Source organism: Apaloderma vittatum, unplaced genomic scaffold, assembly GCF_000703405.1.
Source record: "Apaloderma vittatum isolate BGI_N311 unplaced genomic scaffold, ASM70340v1 scaffold36326, whole genome shotgun sequence".
NCBI classification, from domain to species: domain Eukaryota; kingdom Metazoa; phylum Chordata; class Aves; order Trogoniformes; family Trogonidae; genus Apaloderma; species Apaloderma vittatum.
The window spans coordinates 1-23467 of record NW_009724015.1 but is presented as its reverse complement, the minus strand read 5'-3'; the positions used below and the strand labels follow the sequence as shown (position 1 = coordinate 23467).

At 50.7% G+C, this 23467-nt stretch overlaps 1 protein-coding gene across 1 annotated transcript; it reads left to right on the top strand.

Annotated features, from left to right (window-relative positions):
- The first annotated feature begins 278 nt into the window (after positions 1-278).
- LOC104276134 (axin-1) lies at positions 279-23465 on the top strand. The gene is made up of 8 exons (XM_009872327.1): positions 279-358; positions 591-687; positions 8692-8829; positions 13880-14433; positions 16327-16503; positions 17245-17490; positions 22387-22554; positions 23339-23465. Exons 1-8 carry the CDS (start codon positions 279-281, stop codon positions 23463-23465), a joined length of 1587 nt encoding a protein of 528 aa, XP_009870629.1.
- The last annotated feature ends 2 nt before the right edge of the window (positions 23466-23467 follow it).

Genomic DNA, 23467 nt, shown 5'->3' with positions numbered 1-23467 from the left:
CTTCCCTCCCGAGTCTTGTCCGGCCTCCTCGGGGCAGAGGGCAAGCCTGTAATTTCTGACTGAGCTAGAGATCATCTTAAGAGCAGCGCTTTGATACCTGTTCGCTTTGATAAACCGTTTGAGAAGTTGTCACGCTCTCTTAAGAACCATATACCTTGTTGCCCGACCGAGTTCCTCTTGGTGTAGGTGCTCACTGAGTTCCCACTCCTCCTCCTCCCCCTCCTAGCCTGCCCTGTGGTTTACTGTGTAGAAAGCAACCAACCATAAAAGGTACCAGGATGTGGTCCAAGTCCTTCTCCCTGCCCTCTGCCGAGGGCAGTGGTCACAGGAGCCCCGCTCTGCTCCTGACAGATGCCACGTAAGTCCCCCCAGCACCCGATACAGGAGCGTTGCTGGTGCGGGGACCCAGGTGAGCATCGCTCCCCACACGGGTTCCTTTCACTCTGCTGCACTTACCCTGGGTATGCAAAGCCTTTCTCAGACATAAAAAGGGTTTCCTACCTGCCACTCTGCAGCAGGAAGGCTTAAATAAATGTTGTGTATTGGAGAAAGGCACTAAAGCAGGACGTGTTTTTGTTTTATTCCTTCAGAGATGGGATCCCTCCATACAGACTCCGCAAGCAGCATCGCAGAGAGATGCAAGAAAGTGCCAAAGCAAATGGACGTGTGCCACTACCTCACATTCCTGTAAGTAGCCCTGTCTCCTTCCCCAGAGGTAAATATGCAAAATATGTGAGATATCTAGCATATTGTTGCTCTGCTTGCTCAAGTTTAAGCCCCCCCTCCTCTTGGCGCTGCATTCATTTGCGGATGTTTTAAGACAAAAATTCACTGTGCTAAGAGAGGGCTTGGTAGCCTTCAGCCAAACTCATCCTCCAGGGCTGCCCAAAACATGTAATTTTTCTTAACCGTTCAGTCAGTAGCCGGTTGTTTCTCCCGGATGAGAATGGATGCGCTGGCTGGCATCTACGTGCAAGCAGGTTACGTGCCCTCGGGTGAGCTGGAGGTGTCTGTGGAAGGTGTGGGAGGCCCTTGGAGGTGGAGGCTGATGTAGCTCTCAGCCAAGGTCAGCTGGGGAGAAGTGCAGCTGTCCCGAGCGGTATTTCTGCACTGGGCAGTCAAAGGGAGCTGTAACCTGTTCTCGAGGACTTGGAAAGCCTGCCTGAGGGTCTGAGGCAAGCGTAAGGATTTCATTTGTCTGATAGTGTCTCTCCGGTTCCTCCAGGTAAGCAAATAGCTTTTGGAACGCGAGCATAACTGCTGGGGCTCTGCAGCACCATCTGCAGCACTGCTTATTGCTGTTTTCTTTTTGTGAGAAGTTACAGGTGACATTTAATATCTAGCAGGGACTAAAGGTGCTTCTTTCCGCTTTGGACAGCTGGACTCCAGCACAAATCAAATAGGGAGGGAAAAAAAGTCTCCATCTGCTTTTTCCAGAAGTGCCTTCAAACTTGATGCAGCTGTTCTCATCCTGCTTGGTCAAAGCAGCACAATACCAGCAGAAATACACCCTTGTTGTAATCTGATTTTTTTTAAAAAAAAGAAGGAAAAAACCTCCACCAAAACCACCACTCTTTGTTTTGCCTTTTAAATTAGATTATTTTCCTTAGATTTAAGAGGGTCTCCTGTGCTTTGATCACTGGGTTGACAATAAAAGCCCTGGCTGCGGACGCTCACTAGCCATCCCTGCTCAGTCACCTCTCTTTTCACACAGTTGCTTTCACAGTGTGGTCGCTGTTGAAAAGGCTGGCTGGGTGCCTTTTTATTTCACTTGATGCCGGTTTTACTGTAAGCAAGGCTTTGTTAGAGTTGAAGTTTGAAAGCTTGGCCTTTATTTTTTGTTGTTGTTGTTGTTGCTGTTCCCCAACAGTGGGAACTACTGAGTGAATATTCTCCAACTTCAAAGCTTGTCAGTGGGCTTTACCTTTTGGATAAAAATAATAGTGGCTTTCTGTTGATTGTGTGCACTGGCAATGCCTCAATGAACTGCAGGTTATAAACTCGGAGTATGGAGCATTAAATATGTATAGTGAGCTCTGCTTTAACGAACTTCCATCTGCCAAACATTTCTTTTGTTGAACTGAATAAGTGTCATTCCAGCAGCAGTTCCTTGCAGGCTAATTAGTTTTACTTAGCATTAAATTTTATCGACCTTTTTGGAAACCAGTTTAAAAAGTGGGAGTAAAAAACAAGTTTTAAATTGGCCACCTGCTGCTTATAAATTTTTATATTATCCTACTTATCTACACGGTCTTTTAGAATTACATATTCTTCCTAAACTACACACAGATGCTTCACAAGGATTTTTCTGTGAAACATCCGCTGTGCCCATTAGGTTCTGCACTGTAATTTTAAGTCCCAGGGAAAAAGGCATCTTGACGCATATTTATATGGGAGCGGAGTACTGAGAAGTCGAGTTAGTTCTAGTCTTTCTCCAGGGAATAAAAGTTTAGTTCAGACACTCTGGCACCTCCTGCCAGCCAATTACTGACACAGAATTGGCATCGACTTCAGAGAGGCGCTGCTCTGCCCTCACTTATCAATCAGCCGAGAAAGGGGAAGGTAATTAGACAATATGTTTTGACAACACCAGTGTGAAATGTTATAAAGTTGGTCTTTTAGAATCACCTCTAACTGCACGCTTATTGAATTAAACGTCCCCAATTAACAAGGAGCCGTGCAAATGTTTCTGCGAAGCCGGCGGTTAGGCTATCTCACAGCCCGGAGCTCGAGCGGTCTCCGTCAGCTGCCCGGACCTGGGGCCTGGCGTGCTTTTAAACGTGTAGCAAGGACTGAACGGCGACCTTTGAGTGAAGGGCTTTACGGACTCGTATCTAACCAGTGTAGCCAGAGTCCATGCTGATAGCGCTCGCAGAATGCGTGGCATGTTTTCCTAGTGATAGGAGAGAACCTCCTACTTCCGAAAAGTCCTTTATAGAGACCTTACCCTTCCTTTACAAATGAGTTATGGGGCTGTTAGGCAAAAGTCTGACAGAACTTATATTACTTTTAATAGCAGCACTTTTATTTAGATCCAGAAGCTATAAACCGTCGTGGTTATGTGTTCAGAGGAGACTGCCCACTAGTTCCAGCAGCCCGGCTGCCCCCAAATCATGGAGGCAGATGCTGGTTTTGTAGGATGCCCTGCTACGCAGCAGGAGATTTTGGTGCATGGATGGCTGTGTTCTGCATCTGCCACATGTAAAAACTCACCAGTGCTCTACGTTTGGAAAAGCTGTGTTTTGCGAAATGGCGCTCTGCCCAGGAAGGCAGTGGGTGAAGGGCTCTAGCAAGCAACGAGACCTTTGTTTTGTGCCTCTGGCAGGAACCCGTTACACGGCAAGTGCTTTTCATGTGGTTTTCCATCTCTCTCTTGGAGTCGAGTGGAGTCTTGGAGCACCAAGGAAGGAAAGAGCAAGCAAGTTCCCAAAGGAAGGGTGGAAGCCCGGAAAGCGCTGAGAATGCAGGACTGTACTTGTGCTGTTGCCCTGTATTTACCCCGGCTCTGACATTCGTCTGTTCCCAGGAGAGGATGGGAGATACTCGCCTGAGGGAAGAGATGCCATCCAGAGGGACCGTGACACGCTTGAGAAATGGGCCAGCACAAACTGCAGGAGCTTCAACAAGTCAAAATGCAAGGTCCTGCACCTGGGTCGGGCCAGTCCCAGGCACAAATACAAACCGGGCACAGAGTGGGTTGAAAGTACCCTTGAAGAGAAGGATTTGGGGGTATTGATAGATGAGAAGCTCAACATGAGCTGGCAGGGCCCTCCTGCAGCCCAGAAGGCCAACCCTGTCCTGGGATGATGTATCAAGAGAAACGTGGTCAGCAGGTCAAGAGCGGTGATTCTCCCCCTTTACTCTGCTCCTGTGAGACCCCCACCTCGAATACCACGTCCAGTTCTGGTGTCTCCACTGTAAGAGGGACGTGGATCTGTTGGAACAAGTTCAGAGGAGAACACAAGGATGATCCAGGGGCTGGAGCACCTCTGCTATGAGGACAGGCTGAGGGAGCTGAGATTGTTCAGTCTGGAGAAGAGAAGACTCTGGGGGGACCTTATCCCTGCCTGCAGTGCCTGAAGGGAACCTACAGGAAGGCTGGGGAGGGACTTTTCACAGGAGTGTCCAGCCCCAGGACAAGGGGAAATGGGTTTAAACTGAAGGAGAATATGTTTAGATTAGATCTTAGGAAGAAGTTCTTCAGTACAAGGGTGGCAAGACTCTGGAATAGATTGCCCAGAGAGGTTGTGGATGGCTCTGCCCTGGGGGTGTTCACGGCCAGGCTGGATGAGGCTTTGAGCAACCTGGTCTAGTTGAGAGGCGTCCCTGCCCATGGCAGGGAGAGTTGGATTGATGATCTCTAAAGTCCCTTCCAACTTAAGCCATTCTATAATTTGTTTTTCCCAGCAAATTCAGAAAAATCCAACCTCCATCATTAAGACTTGAGATTCCTGTGTTTGCATAAAGAAGGCATTTTGTGATGTTCTCACTGTAGCTCAATCAGTGGGTCAGAGCTCTCCTGTCCTGATCCACAATGAAGGAAGCTGCAAGGTGGCTTCTAGAGCGTTCTCGAGTGAAACGGAAGATTTTGAGTGACTGGTCTGTGATTTATGCTGTACAAGTGAGGAGTGTACAGGATAATTACAGCTGAATGAGCTTTCCGCTCCTGTGAGTTGGCAACCTGCTCAGAATTCCCATCAGCTGGTTTATGCCGTTTTCCTCAAACACCTTGGTAATCCCTAAATGCTGCTAAAGTGAACGTTGGAATCCGGCTATCCATGAGCTCTGCCACAAGTGTTTCTGGTAAAGAAACATTATTTATCCTTTAAAAACATATATCACAGAGGAATACATGAATCTGGCAAATGTGGCTGTTCAGAAGTTCTTTTCTCTTGGCTTCTCTAGCCTGCCATCTTCCTTTCATTTCCAGGACTGACTTGTGATCTAACATTGTCCACTCAGACATCATGGAGGCATGAAACCTCCTGTAGAAGAGGGAGATTTATCAAGACAGAATTCCTTGGCCCAGTCAGATCTGTTATAAATGGTTCAGCCCGACCCATGGATCCCTGGGGCTATTCAGAGACCTCTACCCAGTGCTAGCGCTGGAAAACTTCTCGTTTCATCTCCGGGCAGTTTTGAAGTTTATTCTTCCCAAGGGGAACCTGCAAACCACAGTGTGATTCTTCCCTTTCAGCCTTTTCACACAGACATCACAGAGGGTACGGGTGTGTTCTGCTGTGCAACTTGGCCCTCAAACCTCAGTTTCTTGGGGAAGGTGATATCCTCTAAAACCCAAGACTGCCTCACGGACCAAAATCCATGCGATTCCCACTGCATCAGTTCCAGGAAAAGAAGGAGAAAGCTTTGATAGCACATGCTAAATGGAACTACTGGAGGCCTTGTGTATCTCACATGTTCTCAGCAGGCTGCTTTTTCCCAAAGTTACCAGAGCTTGGACACTTCGCATGACAAGGACAGTGTTCTGGTGATAGGTACCACAAGAAATCCTTCCTCACAGCTGTCACTGGGAAAGATTGCTCCATCCAGACCACTTCAAGCAGTTTCTTTTTTGTCAACCATCTGCATTCAGCCTCCTGTCTGTTGTCCTCTGCAACCTCCCCAGCTCAGACTGGTTTGTTTCTGGACAGACCCATCTGAACCAGTAGCCTTAAATAAGTGTAGACAGATAATTAAATAAAACAGTAGATAAAACAGCTGTAGATAAAACAGTTCTTCAAAATTAAGCACTTCCTGTCAGAAGTTTCAGACCTAGAATGTCCAGAGATCTCATTCTGGTCTGAACTGGAGGGCTGGATCCTCCAAAATGCTCTCAGAGAGTCCTGCACCTTTTACTTGAAAGAAAAGCATTTGGAGCCCTGGTGATTTCAGAACAGTAAACGGCTTATTTACGACTCCCTTGGCAGGGCTCTGCATGCCCATGGGAAGCCAGGGGCGGGTACCAAACCCTGAAGCCCCAAAGGATCCTCCTCTGGGCCCGGGCTCAGCCTGGCTGGTTTTTGATGGAGCATGTCTCCCTTCCGAAGTCAGGCCCATCATCTGATAAAATTTTTGTTGTCTTAAGCCTTTTGAACCAGGTCAGCACAGACCGTGTTTGCTGTCCGGGGAGATAGAGAGAGCCCTCAGCAGTTATCTCTGTTGTTTCGACACAAGGAATTTGCATTCATTATTCTGCAGTACCACTGGATTTGGGGAAGTCTGTGAGCTGGGAATAAAGTCAGGCCCATGGCAACGTTCAGAGCTTCATCCTGCTTGCCAGCTTTCTGTGAGGCACCATCACAGGCACCTGCCAGGACAACACAGGGCTCATGCCAAGCAGTGTCTCGGGGGGGGAAGTGAGGTTTATTTCCCTTGTATTGAGCTTAGATGGTCGGGGAGGCCCTTGCAGAGATGGTTTCGCAGAGGGGTCTGTATCTTTGCCTCCTCAAACAGGCTGCTGAGGACCTCTGCAAGCTGTTGGGCTGACTGGAAAGCTCCAAGGACAAGGCAGTGAGTTTTGCAGATGCAGTGGTTCAGAGAGAGAGGAAAATGGGTTTAACCTGAAGATTCTTGGGTTTGATTATTTTCATTTCTGTAATTGAATTGCAATCACCTCTAGACTTTGAGATGCTGTGGATAAACATGCTGAAGTAGTAGCTGTAAAATACCAAGATCTTGAGTTCCCTGGATACAGCAAAGACTCTGAACGTCTTCAGACTCTCATCAGAGACAGAGCTGTGGTCCTTAAGCATTGCTGTGCCGCGAGGGAACCACCTTCTTGTAACAGTACTTGAACACGCAGGTTGGCAAACTTCACTCTTTGCACCTGCTGCTGGAGCTGGGGAGAACTTTGGAGTTCTGCATCGCATTGAAGGCTATGAAAATAAAGAGAAATTCTTCCTGGTTCTGCTTTTCTATGGAAGCCCCTGCCATAGCTGCGACAGGGAGACCTGAGACTGTAACTGCTGAGCGGCTTCTCTTTAGGCTCATTAGGTTTCTAACGGAGCTGGGCTTGGTGCTGCCGTCGTATAAACAACCGCAGGGAGAGTTGGCATGTCTGAGGTGGCAGGAGGGAGTGAACACATCACCCAACGGGTTGCAACTTGTCAGGCGAGAGATTTTCCTCATTGGGAGTCGCTGGTGCTGCCTCCCAGGATAGATGGTGATAGTCATGGATTTGGGGTTTCTGATGAAAGCACATTCCCTGAGCCAGAAGTGCCCTGCCAGGCTACACGGGGCAGAATGGGGAGACATCAGTTGGATCCTAGAAGTTCCTCAGGGAGTAGCAGAGCAGGGACCAGCTCTGCCACGTCTTCCACCGTGATGGAGCACGTCTGGGGCCCGTTTCTGGACAACACAAGGTCCAGGCGCTGGGACAAATTGTGCCACTTTGTCCTTTGTGCCAATATTTCATGACTAAACATCATTTTACTTGATGAACATTTTTTTCTGCAGTGTTTTCTTTTAATATAGACCATTGATTTTTCAGGGCTGGAGGTTCTGGTGACAGAAAAGACTTTGTCATCCCAGAGTGGGACCCACCTGGTAGCTCGCGGGTGTTATGCCCTCTCCAGTGGCTGCATCCCTGGATGAAGGTGATGGTTGGTTGGGGCTGTTCCCAGCTCGGATGGGTCAGTCCTGCCTGGGACAGCTTCAGGAGGAGCTGTCGGTCCCTCCGCTTGTCACAGAAAGTGGGTGCTAGAGCAAGTACCCAGCCTTCTGCCTGCAAAACTGCCCTGTGTCCTCAGACACCCCTGGGGATGCTGCAGCACAGCACCATCCAGCGTGGAAGAGGAGCAGTGAGCGCTGGAGTTGAGATTTGCCAGCAGGGTCGGCTGGATCTTGCTCCCAGCAAACAAAACAAATAGTGCTTTAAGTTAGACCTCTGCAACCCAGCTTGTATCTCATAAAAGACGTCTTCAGCTTCTCGGTGCCATCAGTAAGATACTTATTGCCTCGGTTTTTCTTCCCCTGCCTTCCACTTGGCAGCTGGCAGAGAGAGAAAAGCCAGTACGATTTGCATACTTTTATCAGGTTTTGAGGCAAAAGATTATTTTAGTCTTCTGCATTGATCTTTTTGCTGGTCTGGGATAAATTTGGATGGTCCCTCATCCTCCTTTAAAGATTTGAAACCCAATGTCTGCTTCTGGTGCTGCATTCTTTTGCTATGAATTATCTCTTGTCTTCACATTTAATTTTGTCTGTGGTCCTATAGAGTGTTTATTTCTCTGATGTTGGTATTGAAATGTTTGAATGCCGGTTTTTGCACTGTCAGAATTTTCCGCATATTTTTCCTCTAAATTTAATTTTTATCTCTGCTGTGTCATTTTATTTTTTCTATTATTTGAACAAAATAATGCAGAAGGGATAAAAATGAGGGGGAAAATACAGCAACTGTCAGCTTCATCCTTCACTACACAAACATCTTATCCCAGAGCTCAGGAATTTAGGGACAAAGTAACTCAGCGTAAGGAACTCAGAATGCCCTTGAACTTCCATAAATATTCATTTGTTCACCCACAGCAAGCAGAAAAATGGTGTTCTCTGCACTTGTAAGGTTTGTTGAGTTTGTTGAGCTGTGGCTCCAGAAAGATTTTCCCTTAGTGGGGTGGAATCTGGAGCTGGTGCTCCAAAATAAACGTGTGATTTTTCGTGCGTCTTTTGCTAACTTCTGATGTGTTCTTCCTCCAGCGTACGTACCGAATGCCAAAGGATATCCACGTTGAACCAGAGAAGTTTGCTGCAGAACTGATCAATCGTTTGGAGGAAGTACAAAAAGAACGTGAAGCGGAGGAGAAATTAGAGGAGCGCCTTAAACGCGTTCGAGCGGTCAGTAACCTCTCTGCTTGCCTCCATTGCTAACTTGGGGATCTGCCTGCGGTACAGCACAGGGAGCTTTCAGCTGCTGGGGAAACAACTGAGGTGACCACTTCCTTGCTCCACCAGCCATGGTCATCACTCACACAGGGGCTTCTGAAGGCTCCTCTTGCCCTGGCCGTGTCCAGAGTGCTCTTCCCCCGTCCCTGCAGGGCTCTGTGAGCTCCAGCACTCCCTCCCTGCTGTAAGATACCAGTGTGGCACAGTAGTGGCCTCCTCTGCCACCCACTAGGGGCTGCAGGTGCTCTCCATCATCTTCCCGCTCAGTCCCCCTGTGTTGCCTGGTCTAGTCGAGAGGTGGTGTCCCTGCCCACCACAGGGAGGTTGGACTAGATGATCTCTAAGGTCCCTTCCAGCCTAGGCCAGTCTGTGATTCTATGATTCTATGATTCTTTGGCACCCTCTTTCCTGACTTTGTGCTCAGTCAATTCCGTGCAAGGATGGGGACTGTGTAACGGGCTCACCTTCCCCTGTGAGGCTTTGTGTGACACCTGTTTCCTGCACAAACGGTAACCAGATGGCAGGTGATACTACGTTTGAAAGTGTTTGTGTCTCCAGTCAGGCCGTCTCTACCACAGCCAAAAGGGTTCTGCCCATCAATGCCTAGCACGTCCCTAGAAAATTTGGAACTGATCATGTGTAGCATCCAAAAACCCTCTCCTGGGCAGAGAAACAACCTGACTCCCCCTAGGTGGCTGAGAAAACCCAGCCCATGGCACTGCCTGCTGTGAGCCCTGGTGCCTTTCAGAACCTTCAGGAGGAAGGGAAGCTGCAAGACCTTTAACTCCACACCGAGTTCTAAAAGGGAGAGATTGAGGTCTTGGTCATCTGGTATTACCTGGGTGAGACACGCAGTTCAGCAGTATTCACACCATATCTTCTCTTCTGAGACACCATAACTCATGGGTACCTGTACAGCTTGTGCTGGGAATACCAAAGAGTTTTTGGAGGACACCGTAGTGTTACTGAGCATCACCAGTGTCAGTATAACTACCGCCCTGCGCTCTGTGAGGAAATTCTGTCTCCCTGCAGTTAATAGCTGCCATTGCCCCAAGGTAAGGCTCTGTGCTTGGGAACCTGCAGCTTGCCCTTAAAGCAGAGGTGTTGGTGCCTGTCTTGGCTTTCAGAGAAGCTGAGCCTCTGCGGCTGCAGGGCAGACCCTCCAGCCCCATTAGAGTATGTTTCAGTGTTCATCTAATAGCTGTTTAAACAGAAGAAGGACTGTAGGTTGTATTTGCTTTAAAACACATCTGTGTTTCAAATGCAGAGGAGTGAGGAAGGCAGAAGGGTCTGTAAGGTTCCCTCCAGCTCCAAGCTTTGTCCAGCAAATCCCTGCACCTCCGCATCCAGCCAGAAAAGGCCATTGAGGTGTTATTTTGTGATTAGAGTCCTGTTCTTCTGGAATTGCTCTATTTTCCTGTTTGGCACCTATTGCTTTCTAGACAAAGCCCATACAGCAGAAAGAATTTTCTGCTAACACAGCCCTAGAGCGCTCTTCCTCCTCCTCCTCCTCCTCCCATGCCTCCATTGCAGCCCCCACCTGTACCAGACTACGTTATCTCAGCCCGTTGCCTCCTTGAAGAAGCTGCCAGTAGCAACACCATAAAATCAGCAAATACCTATGTGCCAGAGAATAAATTTAAGTCTGTTTAAACACATTTTTGTGTGACTTAATCTATTTTTAAGGCCAGGACTCCCACTAACACTATATATTAAACCTCTTTGCTGTCTCCAGAATGTATTTCATTGACCGGCTGGCATCTGGCATTAGCCATTCAGGAAAAACTCAGAGTAAGCAATTGTAGCTTTTTTAGGTCAGCACTTAAGGTGCAGGAGCTGCTGGTATCAGCAAGAGGAGAGCTTGAATCCTGATAGATCACAGGCGGTTTTTTTCTGTGACCTGAACACCAGGGCTACAGGGTAACCTCTTACCGGGTCTGCATGGCTCACTGAACAGCAGCACAGGGAAAACCATGAGTGTTAGTCACACTAGGCAGTTATCAGCTTAGCAGAGAAGCTGGAAATATTTTGCAAAAGCTAGGAAAAAAAGAATTTTTCTCCCCCATGCTGAGCTGCCTGCAGGTTCCCTTTCAAAGCGTGTAACATCATGCAGTAACATGGAGAAGAGGCATTTGATTTAAAGCCAAATGCCTTTTACTGAAAAAAACTGTCAGATTTCTGTTTTTCAAAACAACCACCGAAAACTCTGAATTCCATTAATTATTCTGAGCAGCATGGGAGAGGATTAATGGATATGTGTGTCCCCTTGTTACTTTTTGAGCCAGTTCAACCTTGTGTCTGTGCAGGAAAGCTGCAGTATCACATCGTACAGGTCAGTGTTGTACCATACACATCACTGTCGTATCAAACAGATCGGTGTCGTATCATACGCATTGCTCGGTCTTTGTCTGAACTGAGCAAATTGAGAAAAAGCCAGGAGAAGCAGAACCAGCGCTGAGATTCTCACTGTTGGAGTATAAACCACTGCCTAACTAGAGAGGGAAATCACTTGCATGATGGGTCGAAGAAGCACTCGTGGTTAGGTGAGCTGTTTGTTTTGCCCTGCCGACCAGGAGCAGCCTGATGGGTGGGACTGGGGCAAGGCAGGGGAGAAGGTTCGCAGCAGGTATCGCTCGCCCGTAGCTCATCAGTGCGGATCTCAGCCTCCTAATTCGAGGGGAATGGAGAACAAAAATAGCTCGTTGAGCAACGAAGTTGAAGCCTGCATCTCTGTAACTGGGGCTGCCTTTGGGAGTGGACGGGAGAGGTTTCTGGCAGTATTGTGTCAACAAGGCACCATCTAGTGGTTATGGCACCCGGGGCTTCCCCGCCCGCGCCCAACCAGAGGCTGCGCTCGCTGCGGAGCGTTGCCAGCTCATCGCAGCCACATGCCGAACCAGGGCTTTGGAGCCCCCAGATGCCACCCCTGCACTGAGGAAAGCTGAGCTGCTGGAGGAGCCTGCTGCCCAGACCCGCGGCGTAGAACAGTAGTTGTTCCCTCTGGCCGGTGCCTCCTTGGTCGTGCCGTTGGCTCTTCTTCTCCCTGGCCATGCCAGCCACAGGCAGGGCGAGGGAGGCCGGTTAGGCGGGCAGCTCGCGGAGCTGGCTGTGGGCAGGTTTCGGTGGGAGGGAAGGCATAGACCTCGGTGGGGTAACACAGACAAGAAGCACCTTATGATGCACTGGTGCCAAGGCTCGACTCTGTTATATCTAGAGTCCTGCATTTCCATCCCAGTTTGTGCCGCTCCAACCTCGTGCCACATCGTGGTGTTTTCGCTGCAGACTAAGAACAGTGAAAAGATCTGGCAGAATTCCTATCTGCAGCCTTGACTCAAACCTTCGGCCTCTGTCCTGCTTGAGGAGAGGGGACAGCTTGGGCTGGGCACCCCAGTTCCTTCATTAGCCCCTGTTTCCTCTCTGTTGGGGCTTTCCTACCCGAAGTGAGGCCGAGACAAGTGCAGAGGGTGGGAAGCAGCTGCCCCAGAGCCCGTCTGAGCAGCACCCACCCCAGCAGCACTTGCTCCTGCCTGAGCACCTACTTGGGGTTCAGATCTCCTGCGCAGTGACACAGATGACCGGAGCCAAGGCAACTCGAGAGTGAGCCAACACCTCCCTCTCCTTCCTTCAGCCCACCCTGATCTCAGTCTCAGTACAAAGGAAACTACCAGGTGCCAGTTACAAGAGTTTTCCAGAAAGGAGGTACCAGCCCTAAAGGCCTCCCAAGTGCTGAGCGCATCTTCAGGCTTTCATAAAGCGCTCATGAAAGCTTACCTCAGCGGTAGGGATTTAGTCAGCATGTGCTTCATCTTTTCTTGTCCCTGAACTAGGTGCCCAGGGACAGCAGCTGGCAGGCTGCAGCGTCGTGGCTGGAGATGAAAGGTGCCTCTGAAGTTCTTCAAAGCGATTTGTTAGAAAGCACCGCGTCCCCTCCAGACGTGGGCATCATGTCACACCCCTGGGCTTGCAGCACCCACGCTTTTGGTGCTTTCAAAGCCTGGCATTGTCCCCTGCTCAGGTTTGAACCCCCAGGTGTGACACTGAGAGGAAGTCTGTTGTTTGCTTTCTTGCTCTGTGGTTGGCAGCTGAGACTTTGAAGCTTGTTAGCAAGTGATGGATGATGACATCTGACAGGCAAAGCTGATGGGAGTCAGTGTTTTCTAGCAGATACATTTATCTGGCAGGGCAGAGATACCCCACACTGCAACTGATTTCTTTCCTGTGCCAGGAGGAAAACAGAGCAGGATTAAAGGACTCGCTGGAATCCTGCTTATGTAATTAAAAAAAATAGGAATCCTGACTTCCAATAAAGAAACTTCATAAATATCTGAGTTTATGTTGGAGTGTAAAGTAGTTTGTCAGCATCAAAATTGTGGCTGTCAGCATGGAGGAGTTTTATTCTTCCTGGCAAGGACTTAACAGTCGCCAACAGCGTGTCCTGAACCGTTGTGAGCTACAAGAACAAGCAGTTAGTTCAGCCCCTTCCTTTATTGGTGTGAAGTGTTTCACTCCAGCCTTAGTATGCCCGGGAGAAATCACTGTTTGATTTTCAAAACTATTCATGCTGCTGTCGACCTTCACTTGCTCCCTCCTGTAACAAGCCCGCTGCTTGCTTTGCCTTGTGAACTTGTCATTTGGGTGAGAAACCCCCCCTGGTCTCGCCTGACTCAAAAACTGTTTTACCACATATCCTATAGCTTTGGGCTTTATCTGATGAGCTTTGAAACGGTGCCTTACCAAAGGCTTGTAGGAAGTTGTGGGTACGGTGCGGTAAGTTGAGTTTCTACTGCTGGTTGTTCGAGAACCGCCTTCGAGGGCCTTAAGGAGCTTTTTAGTAAGGTTCTGCCCACTCACACATCCGATTCAGTTGCTACACTTAGCAGAAAAAGCTGCATCTGTGAATGCTGGTTGTGATGAGTGGGCAGCGTGTCAGAGGCTGCCTCGGTTTCTTTGGAAGAGGCCTTGCTAATGGTGGCTCCTCTGATTGCCCTCTTGTTTCTTACAGGAAGAAGAAGGTGAGGATGCAGATATCTCTTCTGGTCCTTCGATCCTGAGCCACAAGATGCCTTCCGCCCAAGCCTTTCATCACTTTGCTCCTCGTTACTCTGAGATGGGCTGCGCTGGGATGCAAATGAGAGATGCCCACGAAGAAAACCCGGAAAGCATCCTCGATGAACATGTACAGCGTGTGATGAAAACACCAGGCTGCCAGTCTCCAGGACCTGGCCGCCACTCTCCTAAGCCACGGTCCCCAGAAAGTGGCCATTTAGGAAAGCTGTCAGGGACACTAGGAACAATTCCTCCAGGGCACGGCAAGCACGCGACAAAATCAGGAATGAAGCTGGATGCAGCTAACTTATACCACCATAAACACATCTACCACCACATCCATCACCACAGCATGATGAAACCAAAAGAGCAGATCGAGGCCGAGGCCACGCAGCGAGTGCAGAACAACTTTGCTTGGAATGTCGATTCACATAACTATGCAACAAAGTCACGAAACTACACTGAAAACTTGGGCATGGCCCCTGTCCCCATGGACTCTTTAGGCTACAGGTGAGTCAAGGCAACACCCAACGGGTGTCCCAGAGCCATGGCTTCTCTAGGAAGCTCTTTTATAAATGTGCCGGTGAAACATGGTGGTTGAACTGTATTTTCTCAAGAAAGCTTGTGCTGGGACGTGGTGTGAGGGCCTCTCACTGCTCTTCCTCTTCAAACATGGATGTGTCCCTTGCTAACTCTTATTAGACCCCTTTTCACCTCTGTGATCTGGTGCTGAAAGACCCACCCTCTAAGTAGGATTTTCCATAGCCTTGGTTTTTAATTAGTTTTTCTGCTCCTTAAAGCAGCAGAGGTGCTTAGAAATCACAGATGTTGCTCTACTTCCCCCTGCATCAGGACCTGCTAAGTGTAGGGCTGTGTCTGAGTGACTGGAACCGGTCTCCTACGATGTTCAGGAGAGGACAAAAAAAGCCCTCCTCATTTTAAGGCCTAACCCGTTCACCAGAAGGGCTCCTTTCCAAACGAATCGATGGACGCTGCGGTGCTGCCATGGTGTCCTGTCCCCAAGGGCCGGACAGGGAACCCCAGGGGTTCCGGACAGGGAACCCTCTGCCCAGAAAAGACATTTTGCTGCCTTTTGTGCATCTCCTGCTGGCTATTTGAATTCTTCCATCCCCTCTGTGCTGATGGGAGAGGGAGAAGCTCCTTCTCTGCTGTGGCATGTTTTGCTTGTCCTGTTGCTGGGTGTCCTGGTTTGAGCTGTGATAGGAAAGGTGAGAGCGGAGTTTGGGGCTGCCTGGGATAAGGGATCGTGATGGAGCAGCCGCAGGGGAGAGCTGTGCTGGCACCCCGAGACTGCGGGCTTAGAGTGATGCCACTGTCGCCCCAGACCCTCGTGGCTTTGTCTGCGGGATGATTAAACCTGCAGAAAAAGGCTTTTTTTGTTGTTTGTGCTGAACCTGCCACTGAAGGATTTCATTTGATACCTGCTGGTCCTTGTGTGGGGAAAAGCAGAGCAGAAGTCTGCCCTGCCTTTGTTGATCTTAAGCAACCCCTCTCCAGGTTTTTGCCCCAGAAAATCAGCAAAGGTGCCTGAGGGCCTGTTACTCTGCTATGATGTTAACATTATTGTTCCTCCGTGCGTTAGTGAACACGCAGAAGCAGAAGTAGAGAGGTCCTGCAGAGTAAAGCGGGTGGGAGATGAGGATTGTGGGGGACGTGGCGGCCTGAGCGTGGGGCTGCCCGGCTGGGTGCACGGGCCTGCGTGGGGACAAGGAGCAGTGGGGTTTCTGTGGGAGCCGTAAGGAGAGCCAGAGCCAGCTACTGCTGGCTGTCCTTCTGGCTACGGTGTTGGAGGTGGCCATCTGCCCACTGCACAAGAGCCCACAGAAGGCAATCCCACCTCCCAGCGTGTGATCTTCCACCGTGACGTGAAGCCTCAGTTCAGGTCAGGGTGGGAAGCGAAAGCTGAGCGTGGCAAACCGCCAGTTGGGCTGTCAGTGAATGCAGGCAGTGATGGGAAGGTTTCGAGCAGTGGTCTGACGTGGTGAGGCAGCTGATGGATTGCAGTACCAGGATGAGCCTTCTGCTCTGGGCAAAGAGACAGGTTTAACACAACACTGCGCAGCGGGACATCTGTTGGGCTTTTTGCCACTTTGTTGGGGCTTGTTTGACCAGAGGAGAAGCTGCCTTTCTCTGCGGGTGTCTAGACAGAGGAGCCTCCTGTGCCTAGGCCTGGCAGGTCTTGCTCTTGGCCTCAACCACGGCACGGTTGGTGTGAGCTGCGGAGAGCCAGGGGGCTGTGGAAGGCAGACAGGGCCATGGCTGTACTGCATCAGCACCAGACCCCAGCAGGGCTGCGTATGTCTGGAGATGGACATGTCTCTCCTCCACCACGATCTGCGGTGGTTTGACTTAGGCAAAGCGCTAATGTCTTTGTTCTTGCAGTGGGAAAGCAAGTCTGCTCTCCAAAAGAAATGTTAAGAAGACCGATTCAGGGAAAAGTGATGGTGCCAACTATGAGATGCCAGGATCTCCTGAAGACGTGGAGAGAAACCAGAAGATCCTTCAGTGGATCATAGAAGGAGAGAAGGAGATCAGCAGGCATAAGAAAACAAACCATGGGTAAGGGCTGGCAGAGCGAGGAGTATTCAGGCTGGTGTTGCGTTCCCTGCACAAGGCTGTCCAGCAGTCCGCTTTGTTCCTGGAAGAAAAGAAACCACCAGTCACAAAGGTTTAGACCCTTAGTCTGGTCAGTCCCTGGCAAAAAACAGTGCTTGCCAGGTGTCGATGAGAGGGATCTGGGGTTTTGTCCCCTCTGATGCTCGTGGCTGAATGGTGAAACTGCTGGTGGTTTCTTCTCTTGCTGGATGGCAGAGGCTAGGGTGGGTGACACTGCAGGCAGCTGAGACTGAGTGCCAGGGCCACGGGCAGTGCCACACCACCACAATGACAGGCAGAAGGTTCTGCTGCCGGAGCTGGGGAAGGATAAGCACATCCCTGCAACATCCCTTTCCCTGGAGATGCCAGCCAGCGGCTTGTGGAGAGGCTCCCAGGCAGGGAACGCCAGGAGGGCATCTTCTGGGAGAGCGTCACTAATGATGGAGCTGCCTTTTGCTAATTTTTGATGAGAGTCCTTAAGCATCTCTGCAGGCTCTGTGTCAAGGTTGGGTTGCTCACTCTGATGTCTAGGACTTGCTGTCTTGAAATCTTTAGACTCTAGAGTTGGATGGTGCTCCCCTCTCCCTTGGAAGCTCCCCAGTGGTGCCCGTGCCCAGCTGCAGAAGCAGTAGGTCCATCTAGGAGTGACTGTGCCTGTGAGAAGCGGCTCGATGGTCTGTGTAAAACCTTTGTGTTTGTGTGTAGCTCTTCAGGTGCCAAGAAGCAACTGTCCCATGATATGGTCCGACCCCTCTCCATTGAGCGACCTGTTGCGGTGCACCCATGGGTCAGCGCCCAGCTCCGAAACGTTGTCCAGCCTTCTCACCCCTTCATCCAAGATCCTACCATGCCGCCCAACCCAGCGCCCAACCCTCTCACACAGCTGGAAGAAGCTCGCAGGAGGTTGGAGGAGGAGGAAAAAAGGGCTGGAAAGCTCCCCCCTAAACAAAGGTATGGCAATAGGATCTGATGTGCATGGGAAGGAAAAGAGGGAGACTGCTCGGAAGGTGGGCAGCTAAGGGAGATGTCCATCGTGTCCTCCGCTGTGGTTTCCAGGTCCCAGCACCAACTGGGTGGAGGCACATGCAGAGACGTCAGAGAAATCTGCCTCAGTCCCTCTGATGTGGTGGTGCAGATGCCAAAACCCACCTCGAGGGCCTGGGCTTGTGATTTGTGGATGGAAAGGCTGGAAATGCTCCTGGCAGGGTGGGGAAGGGGCTGCTCAGAGTTTGAGGGGGAGTTGGGCAGGAGAGGCATGTCTAGAAGGAGCAGATTATGGGAGAGCTCTCTCCCCAGGTGCTGGCTGACTTGTTGCTTGTTCACACTCACACAATGATTTCAAAGGTTGGTAGCAGGATGCAGCGGAAGTAAATGCAAAAGAAGAATCTGCATTTGCTCTTTATCTACATCTCCTGCAGGCTTCCAGCAAGGGCTGCTCGTGGCACCTGGAGGAGAGCACTGCCCCGTAGTCCCGCTGCAGCAACATTGACTCGCTGCGTGGCCATTTCCAAGTCACTGTGTCTTTCTGTGACTCAGCTTAATGCCTGTTGCAGAGCTGTTCTCCTGCTCCTGTATTATCTTTCAGAGAATGTTATTTGCAAGGCACATGGAGCTCTCAGATGAAAAGAGTTTGGGAAGTGCTGGATAATTACTGTTAACAGCTAAAAGCACTTTGTCCCTTAAAAACCTTTCCCAGCTTTGTAGCTGTCTTCTGAAAACTTGAAACTTCGCAGCCTGAGTCTTAGGAACATGAAGAGAATTTTAAAAAGAAGCTTTTTAATTGCCAACCTCCAATTATTTTTGCTTGCGGTGGCCATGTAGTAGAATTCTGCACGTATATATCAGATCATTGATTGAAAGTCGGGGAATTAGAGGGCTCTCCCAAGTCAGGTTAAGCCAAGTTTATTTGATATACCTTTCAGTTGGTGTAACTGGTTAGAATTTATTAGTAGAATCGTTTATAGTCCTACTGAATTCACACACTTTCCCCGGAAGTGTCTCAATGCAGATGCACACTTTGGGAACACCAGCCTAGGCTCTGTGCATGTGCAATTAATACTCTAATAATAATTTGCCGCGTGTCCTACACACAGCTTTTGTAGGAAGCCCATGGCACTGTAGCAAACGCCGTGCAGCCCAGCAGACTGAGCTCCTCTGCTTTTGCTGCCTCTCCATGGGGCCTGGCTCTTCTCCGGGGGATGCAGGGATCCCCCTGCCCCACTCCACGTGCGGAAAAACAGGGAGCCGTGTTCGCCAGCGGGGAACTGCTCATGGAAAGCATATGTGCCCGAGTCCAGGAGCAGGCAGGAGTGGATACAGCAGTCCCCAGGAAGCTGAAAGTTTCTGGATGTTGAAACTTCGGATTTTGGCAGGATTGGGTGCTCCAGCTGAAGCACGCCTGAGGTAGCAGCTTTTTAGAGAGCTCCTGCTATGGTCAGTGCGAGAGCCTGCCAGAAAATAGACCCCACAGCTCTTCTGAGAGCGAAGGAGAAACAGAGCGTGGAGCCCGAGTGAAAACATCATTTGTTTCAGTCGGGAACTTTGAAGGGCTCTGAGAGACTGGAGCCAGTGTCCCAGGTTTGTTGTCAGCCTTGGGAAACTGCAGTGCCTGTGGCAGGAGAGGTGGAGGTGAGCCCGAAGGTGTCCTTGAGCACTGGCTTGAGCTGGCTACGAGAGGAGAGTGCGCCGTGCCAGCTTTGTACAGCCAAGCTGACCTCGCCGGCATGGTTACCTGGCTCACCAGCCACTCTCCTCGGGCACAGCCCTCGCCAGCAGTGACCTTCCCCGGGTAACTGCCCTGGCTGGGCGTGCCAGCAGCCCCACTCCCACCTCAGCACTGCCCTGCTAGAAGTAAAGGAGGTACCTCCAGTGCCTCTTCTGGGAAACATGAATATCCTTCCAGAATTCACACTTTAATGGCAGAAAAGGCCGTTCTCTCTCTATTTCGTAGCGTTTGGAGGGGGACTGATCTCTAAGATAGCTGCCTGGCTTCTGCTTGCAAGCAATTCAGGACTGTGTTCACTACTGGATGACCTTCAGATCCAGCCTGTCCAGCACTGGTGTCCCAGTGACCATCAGGTTTCTTCTATGTACAGCTGGGGTTTGAGCCATTTTCTCTAGATCGGTGTCATGCTTCACTTCAGTTTGCAGCTGGATGAAGTAATTAATACCAGCTCTTCAATGAAAAGATTTTTGCGAGCCGCAAGAACATGAGCGTGATCTCAGTGCGGAATTAATTGGGTTGGGCCAAGCCTGCAAGAGGAGCAGAGCCGGCAGCTGGAGCACCTTCTGAAATGGGTGCATCTCCAGCTTTCCAAAGCTCTTCCCGGCCCCAGGGCTGAGCTGGAACAAGCTGAACACCTCACCTCTGCATCGCAGCGAGGTTGGGTTGGTGCTGTAACCCAGAGTTCGTTTCCCGGTCACAACACCACTGGGTAATACAACTGAGAAGTCAGGATTGAAACGCAGCAGCAGTAGTTCAGATGAGTGCTGCTGTTCCCTTACTGGGTAATGTTTTGTGCTTGTGACAAACGCAGCAAAGGGAGGTGGTCCCAGAAGGGGCAGGGTGGTGGTACCGGCTGTGTCCCTGGGTCACGCTGCCGCCCAGGAGATGGGTGCAGGTGGAAGCTTTAATGAGGTAGGGCTCAGAGGCGGGCTGGTGGCCTGTTTGGATAAGCTATGGTCTCAGGAGATCTCTTGGCGATGACAGAAGCGGAGACAGTTGTGCTGTCTCATTCTCCTGAGAGGAGCTCGTAGAAAATTACATTTTCAGTGATTCCATATTCATCAGCTCTGCTTCAGCCTGCTAGAGATGGGTGGCTGTGGTTTTGAGGGGTGTGTATTCTGCTGCCGACTGGCTGGTCTCGCTGCACGGCTTTGTTCAGCCCCAGGAGCTTGGAGGCACCACCACCACCTGCCCTTGCTTTGATTTATAGCAAAAGCAGGAGCATCCAGAGCCATGGGGGTTGTTTTTAATTCTAGCTCCGTGTGCAGAGTTTCTACTTTTGGGCATCGTTGTCAGGCACATCTCTGCTCTGGAAAGAGGTGAGCGCTGGAGCCGGGTTGAGTGTGTTCAGAAACGGCCTTTCAGGGATGAATTACACGTCAGGAGGAGGAGGAAGGCTCCCAGCCACCCCAGCATGGTCCCCCCCTTCAGAGCTCAGGGTGTCCTCTCCATCTCTCTAGGCAAGAGGGAACAGCAGCCCTGGGGAAACAAGATTTGCTGCCCATGCAGGACGTGGAGCCGCGTCCGCAGGTCCCCGGGCACACGGCAGCTCTCCCTTAGTCACAACTTGTTTCTAGCAGGATTAAGAGAAGCTTGGGGACTTTGAGGTTTTCCAAACCCCTTCAATTAACTTCTGGCTCGCAGAGTTCACAGAATTTGCCTGAATTTATGACCCATTTTTCCTTTAAATGCCTGGTTGTTTTTTTTCTTCCAAGGATGACTCAATTCCTTAATGTTTTTCTAGCTAAAGGGCATCCTGTGCTTTGATAGGGGGTGGGAGAGGCTCCGAGAGCTCTGCTGGCACCAGGAGCAGCCCCTGGCCTCTCAGGATGCTGCATCTTCTCCAAAGGTCTGCCAGGCAGAGCAGGCATCAGAGAGGTTGTTCAGCTGAACTTTAGACCTCTCATGCCTTTAGAAATATGCCAAAAGATCGTGTCTGTATTGGGTTGCAATGCCAGTGTTTACGTGGGCAAGCCATTAGAAAGGTGCTCTGCCCCCGAGCCAGTGTTTAAAGGTTAGGGTCAGAGTCATTTCCAAAACTGCAATTACCTCATGTGCTTGGCAAATTCTGGGGGTTTTTTTATAGCAACTTTCCAGCCATGTAAATACAAAATCATCTTTTTTATCCAGCGTGCTTTTTAAATATTTTTTTTTAAAGCTGCCAAATTTGTTTTATGTGACTTTGAAAGGGAAGGCTGCCTCTGGCTTAGACCACACATGCCAAGTTACCAGTTTGTGTAGGCTGCTCCAATGTTTGCGCAGCATTTACAGCACCCCAGATGAAAGGCTCTGCAGAAGGGCAAAGTACCCTGATTTTTATTATTGCTACTTTTGTCTCCTTCTGAAAATGGGGTTAGGGCTGGGCTGACGCTTTTGGTCTGGAGATGGCACCACGTAGCAGAACCCCAGTGTGTGGGCTGGAAGCAGAGACCAGAGCAACATCCTGAGAGTCAGGAAAACACAGCAGATTTAAAGTCACTGAGGTTTTGGGCACGGCGGCTGCCTTGTCACTCAGGGCAGATGGGCAGCAAAGCCACCAGGGCACGTCCCGCTGGGAGCTCCGTCCCCTCTGACCTCCGTCTCTGCTGGGAGAGGTGCCCAGGGGAGCTGCGGGGAGCAGGAGCAGTCCCATGGGTGCAGCCCTGCAGATGTAGGTCAGCCGAAAGCTGCGCTGAGCTATTTTGACCGCAGCAGTGATAATCCCCGATAGCCTGAGTGGCATTACCGTCCCCGAGTGGGCATCCAGCTCGGGGCACACCGGGAGCGTGCTGATGGTGACCCAGCCCTGCTACTTGAGCCTGGGCTGCTCTGTCTTGCCCGGAGCTTTCCAATGACCCGCCAAACCGGCAGTGCTGTGGGGAAGGGCCATCCCAGCTCAACACCCAGGGACAGGATTTTTCAGCACCAAGGGGCTAAGCTAGAACCTGCACCCTCCTTGTAGCAGAGATCTGGCCCCGTCCAGCCTTTCCAGGTGCTGTTCGCTCCTTCACCAGCCTGGGCTGTGTGCTGAGAGAGCTGGGGGCCAGAGCAGAGTAAACTCCTGAGAGGCCCAGCCGTTAATTTGGTGTCTCCATCCAGGCTCTGCAGATACTCAGCAGGTCGCTTGTCTTTTATCATGGCAGGTTGAAGCCCCAGAAGAGACCAGGCAGCGGCGCGTCCCAGCCCTGCGAGAACATCGTGGTCGCTTACTACTTCTGCGGAGAGCCCATCCCTTACCGCACCCTCGTCAAAGGGCGCGTGGTAACACTGGGACAATTCAAGGAGCTGCTGACCAAGAAAGGGAACTACAGGTAAGGGCTGCTCTCCGGGTGCAGTGTGGTGCCAGCAGACTGTCAGCCAGCCCTGGCAGATGCTGCTGCTGGTACACGGCCATGTTGCCCCCACCAAGGCAAAGGAGGATGGTGGAAGTAGGTCGAGGGCTCCTGGAGGTCCCAAGAGCCTTCCGGGAGGGCTCCACATGGCAGCGGAGCCAAGGCTGTTGAAAAGGTAGGTTACAGGGATGGGGCAGGTTGGGTTTTGTACCAGGAATGTCCTGCATCACGGTTTGCACCTTGAGCAGAAGCTGCTGAGCTGTGCTGCAGGGCCCTGGGAGGCCCTGGGCTGGTGAGGAGCAGCATCAGCCGATGCTCAGAGATGATGCTGTGAGGAACCCTCCAATTTTCAGAGCTGTTTCGGCTCCTCCCAAACTTTCCCCCAGTGAGGACAGGGAAATTGAGTCCTGCCACATTGCCAGAGTAGCCAGGTATGGGATGTATAACTCTCCAAATTGCCCCTTCCAAGTGGGAGCTGCCATGGGACAGCCTGCCTAGAAGCACTCCACCAACACGGATGTCTCCAGCCACTACACTTAGGAGAGCTCTCAACGGGCTTGGGTTTAGGGCTGGAGCTCCTGAATGTACCAGCAGAGATCCTGACCACTTTTTTCCTCCGTGTCTGGGAGAGCTGCTCTCTCTGCACCGTCAGCTCAGGGACATGGAAGGGCTGTACCCAGATTTGGGAACTGTGGTGCCCTCATGACAATTGACCTGCTCTTTTTTTTTTTTCTTCTCTGCCCCCATGTTTCTCTTTTGTCAGGTATTACTTTAAGAAAGTGAGCGACGAGTTCGACTGTGGTGTGGTCTTCGAGGAGGTGCGGGAGGATGACACCATCCTGCCCATCTTCGAAGAGAAGATCGTCGGAAAAGTGGAAAAGATCGACTAAGC

What these genes read in the sequence shown, in the direction of transcription:
- LOC104276134 (XM_009872327.1), top strand. Translation starts at nt 279, where the DNA reads ATGTGGTCCAAGTCCTTCTCCCTGCCCTCTGCCGAGGGCAGTGGTCAC. An exon ending in TGCCACTACCTCACATTCCT is followed by an intron (nt 688 to 8,691) that starts GTAAGTAGCCCT and finishes TTCTTCCTCCAG; the next exon opens with CGTACGTACCGAATGCCAAA. An exon ending in GCCTTAAACGCGTTCGAGCG is followed by an intron (nt 8,830 to 13,879) that starts GTCAGTAACCTC and finishes TGTTTCTTACAG; the next exon opens with GAAGAAGAAGGTGAGGATGC.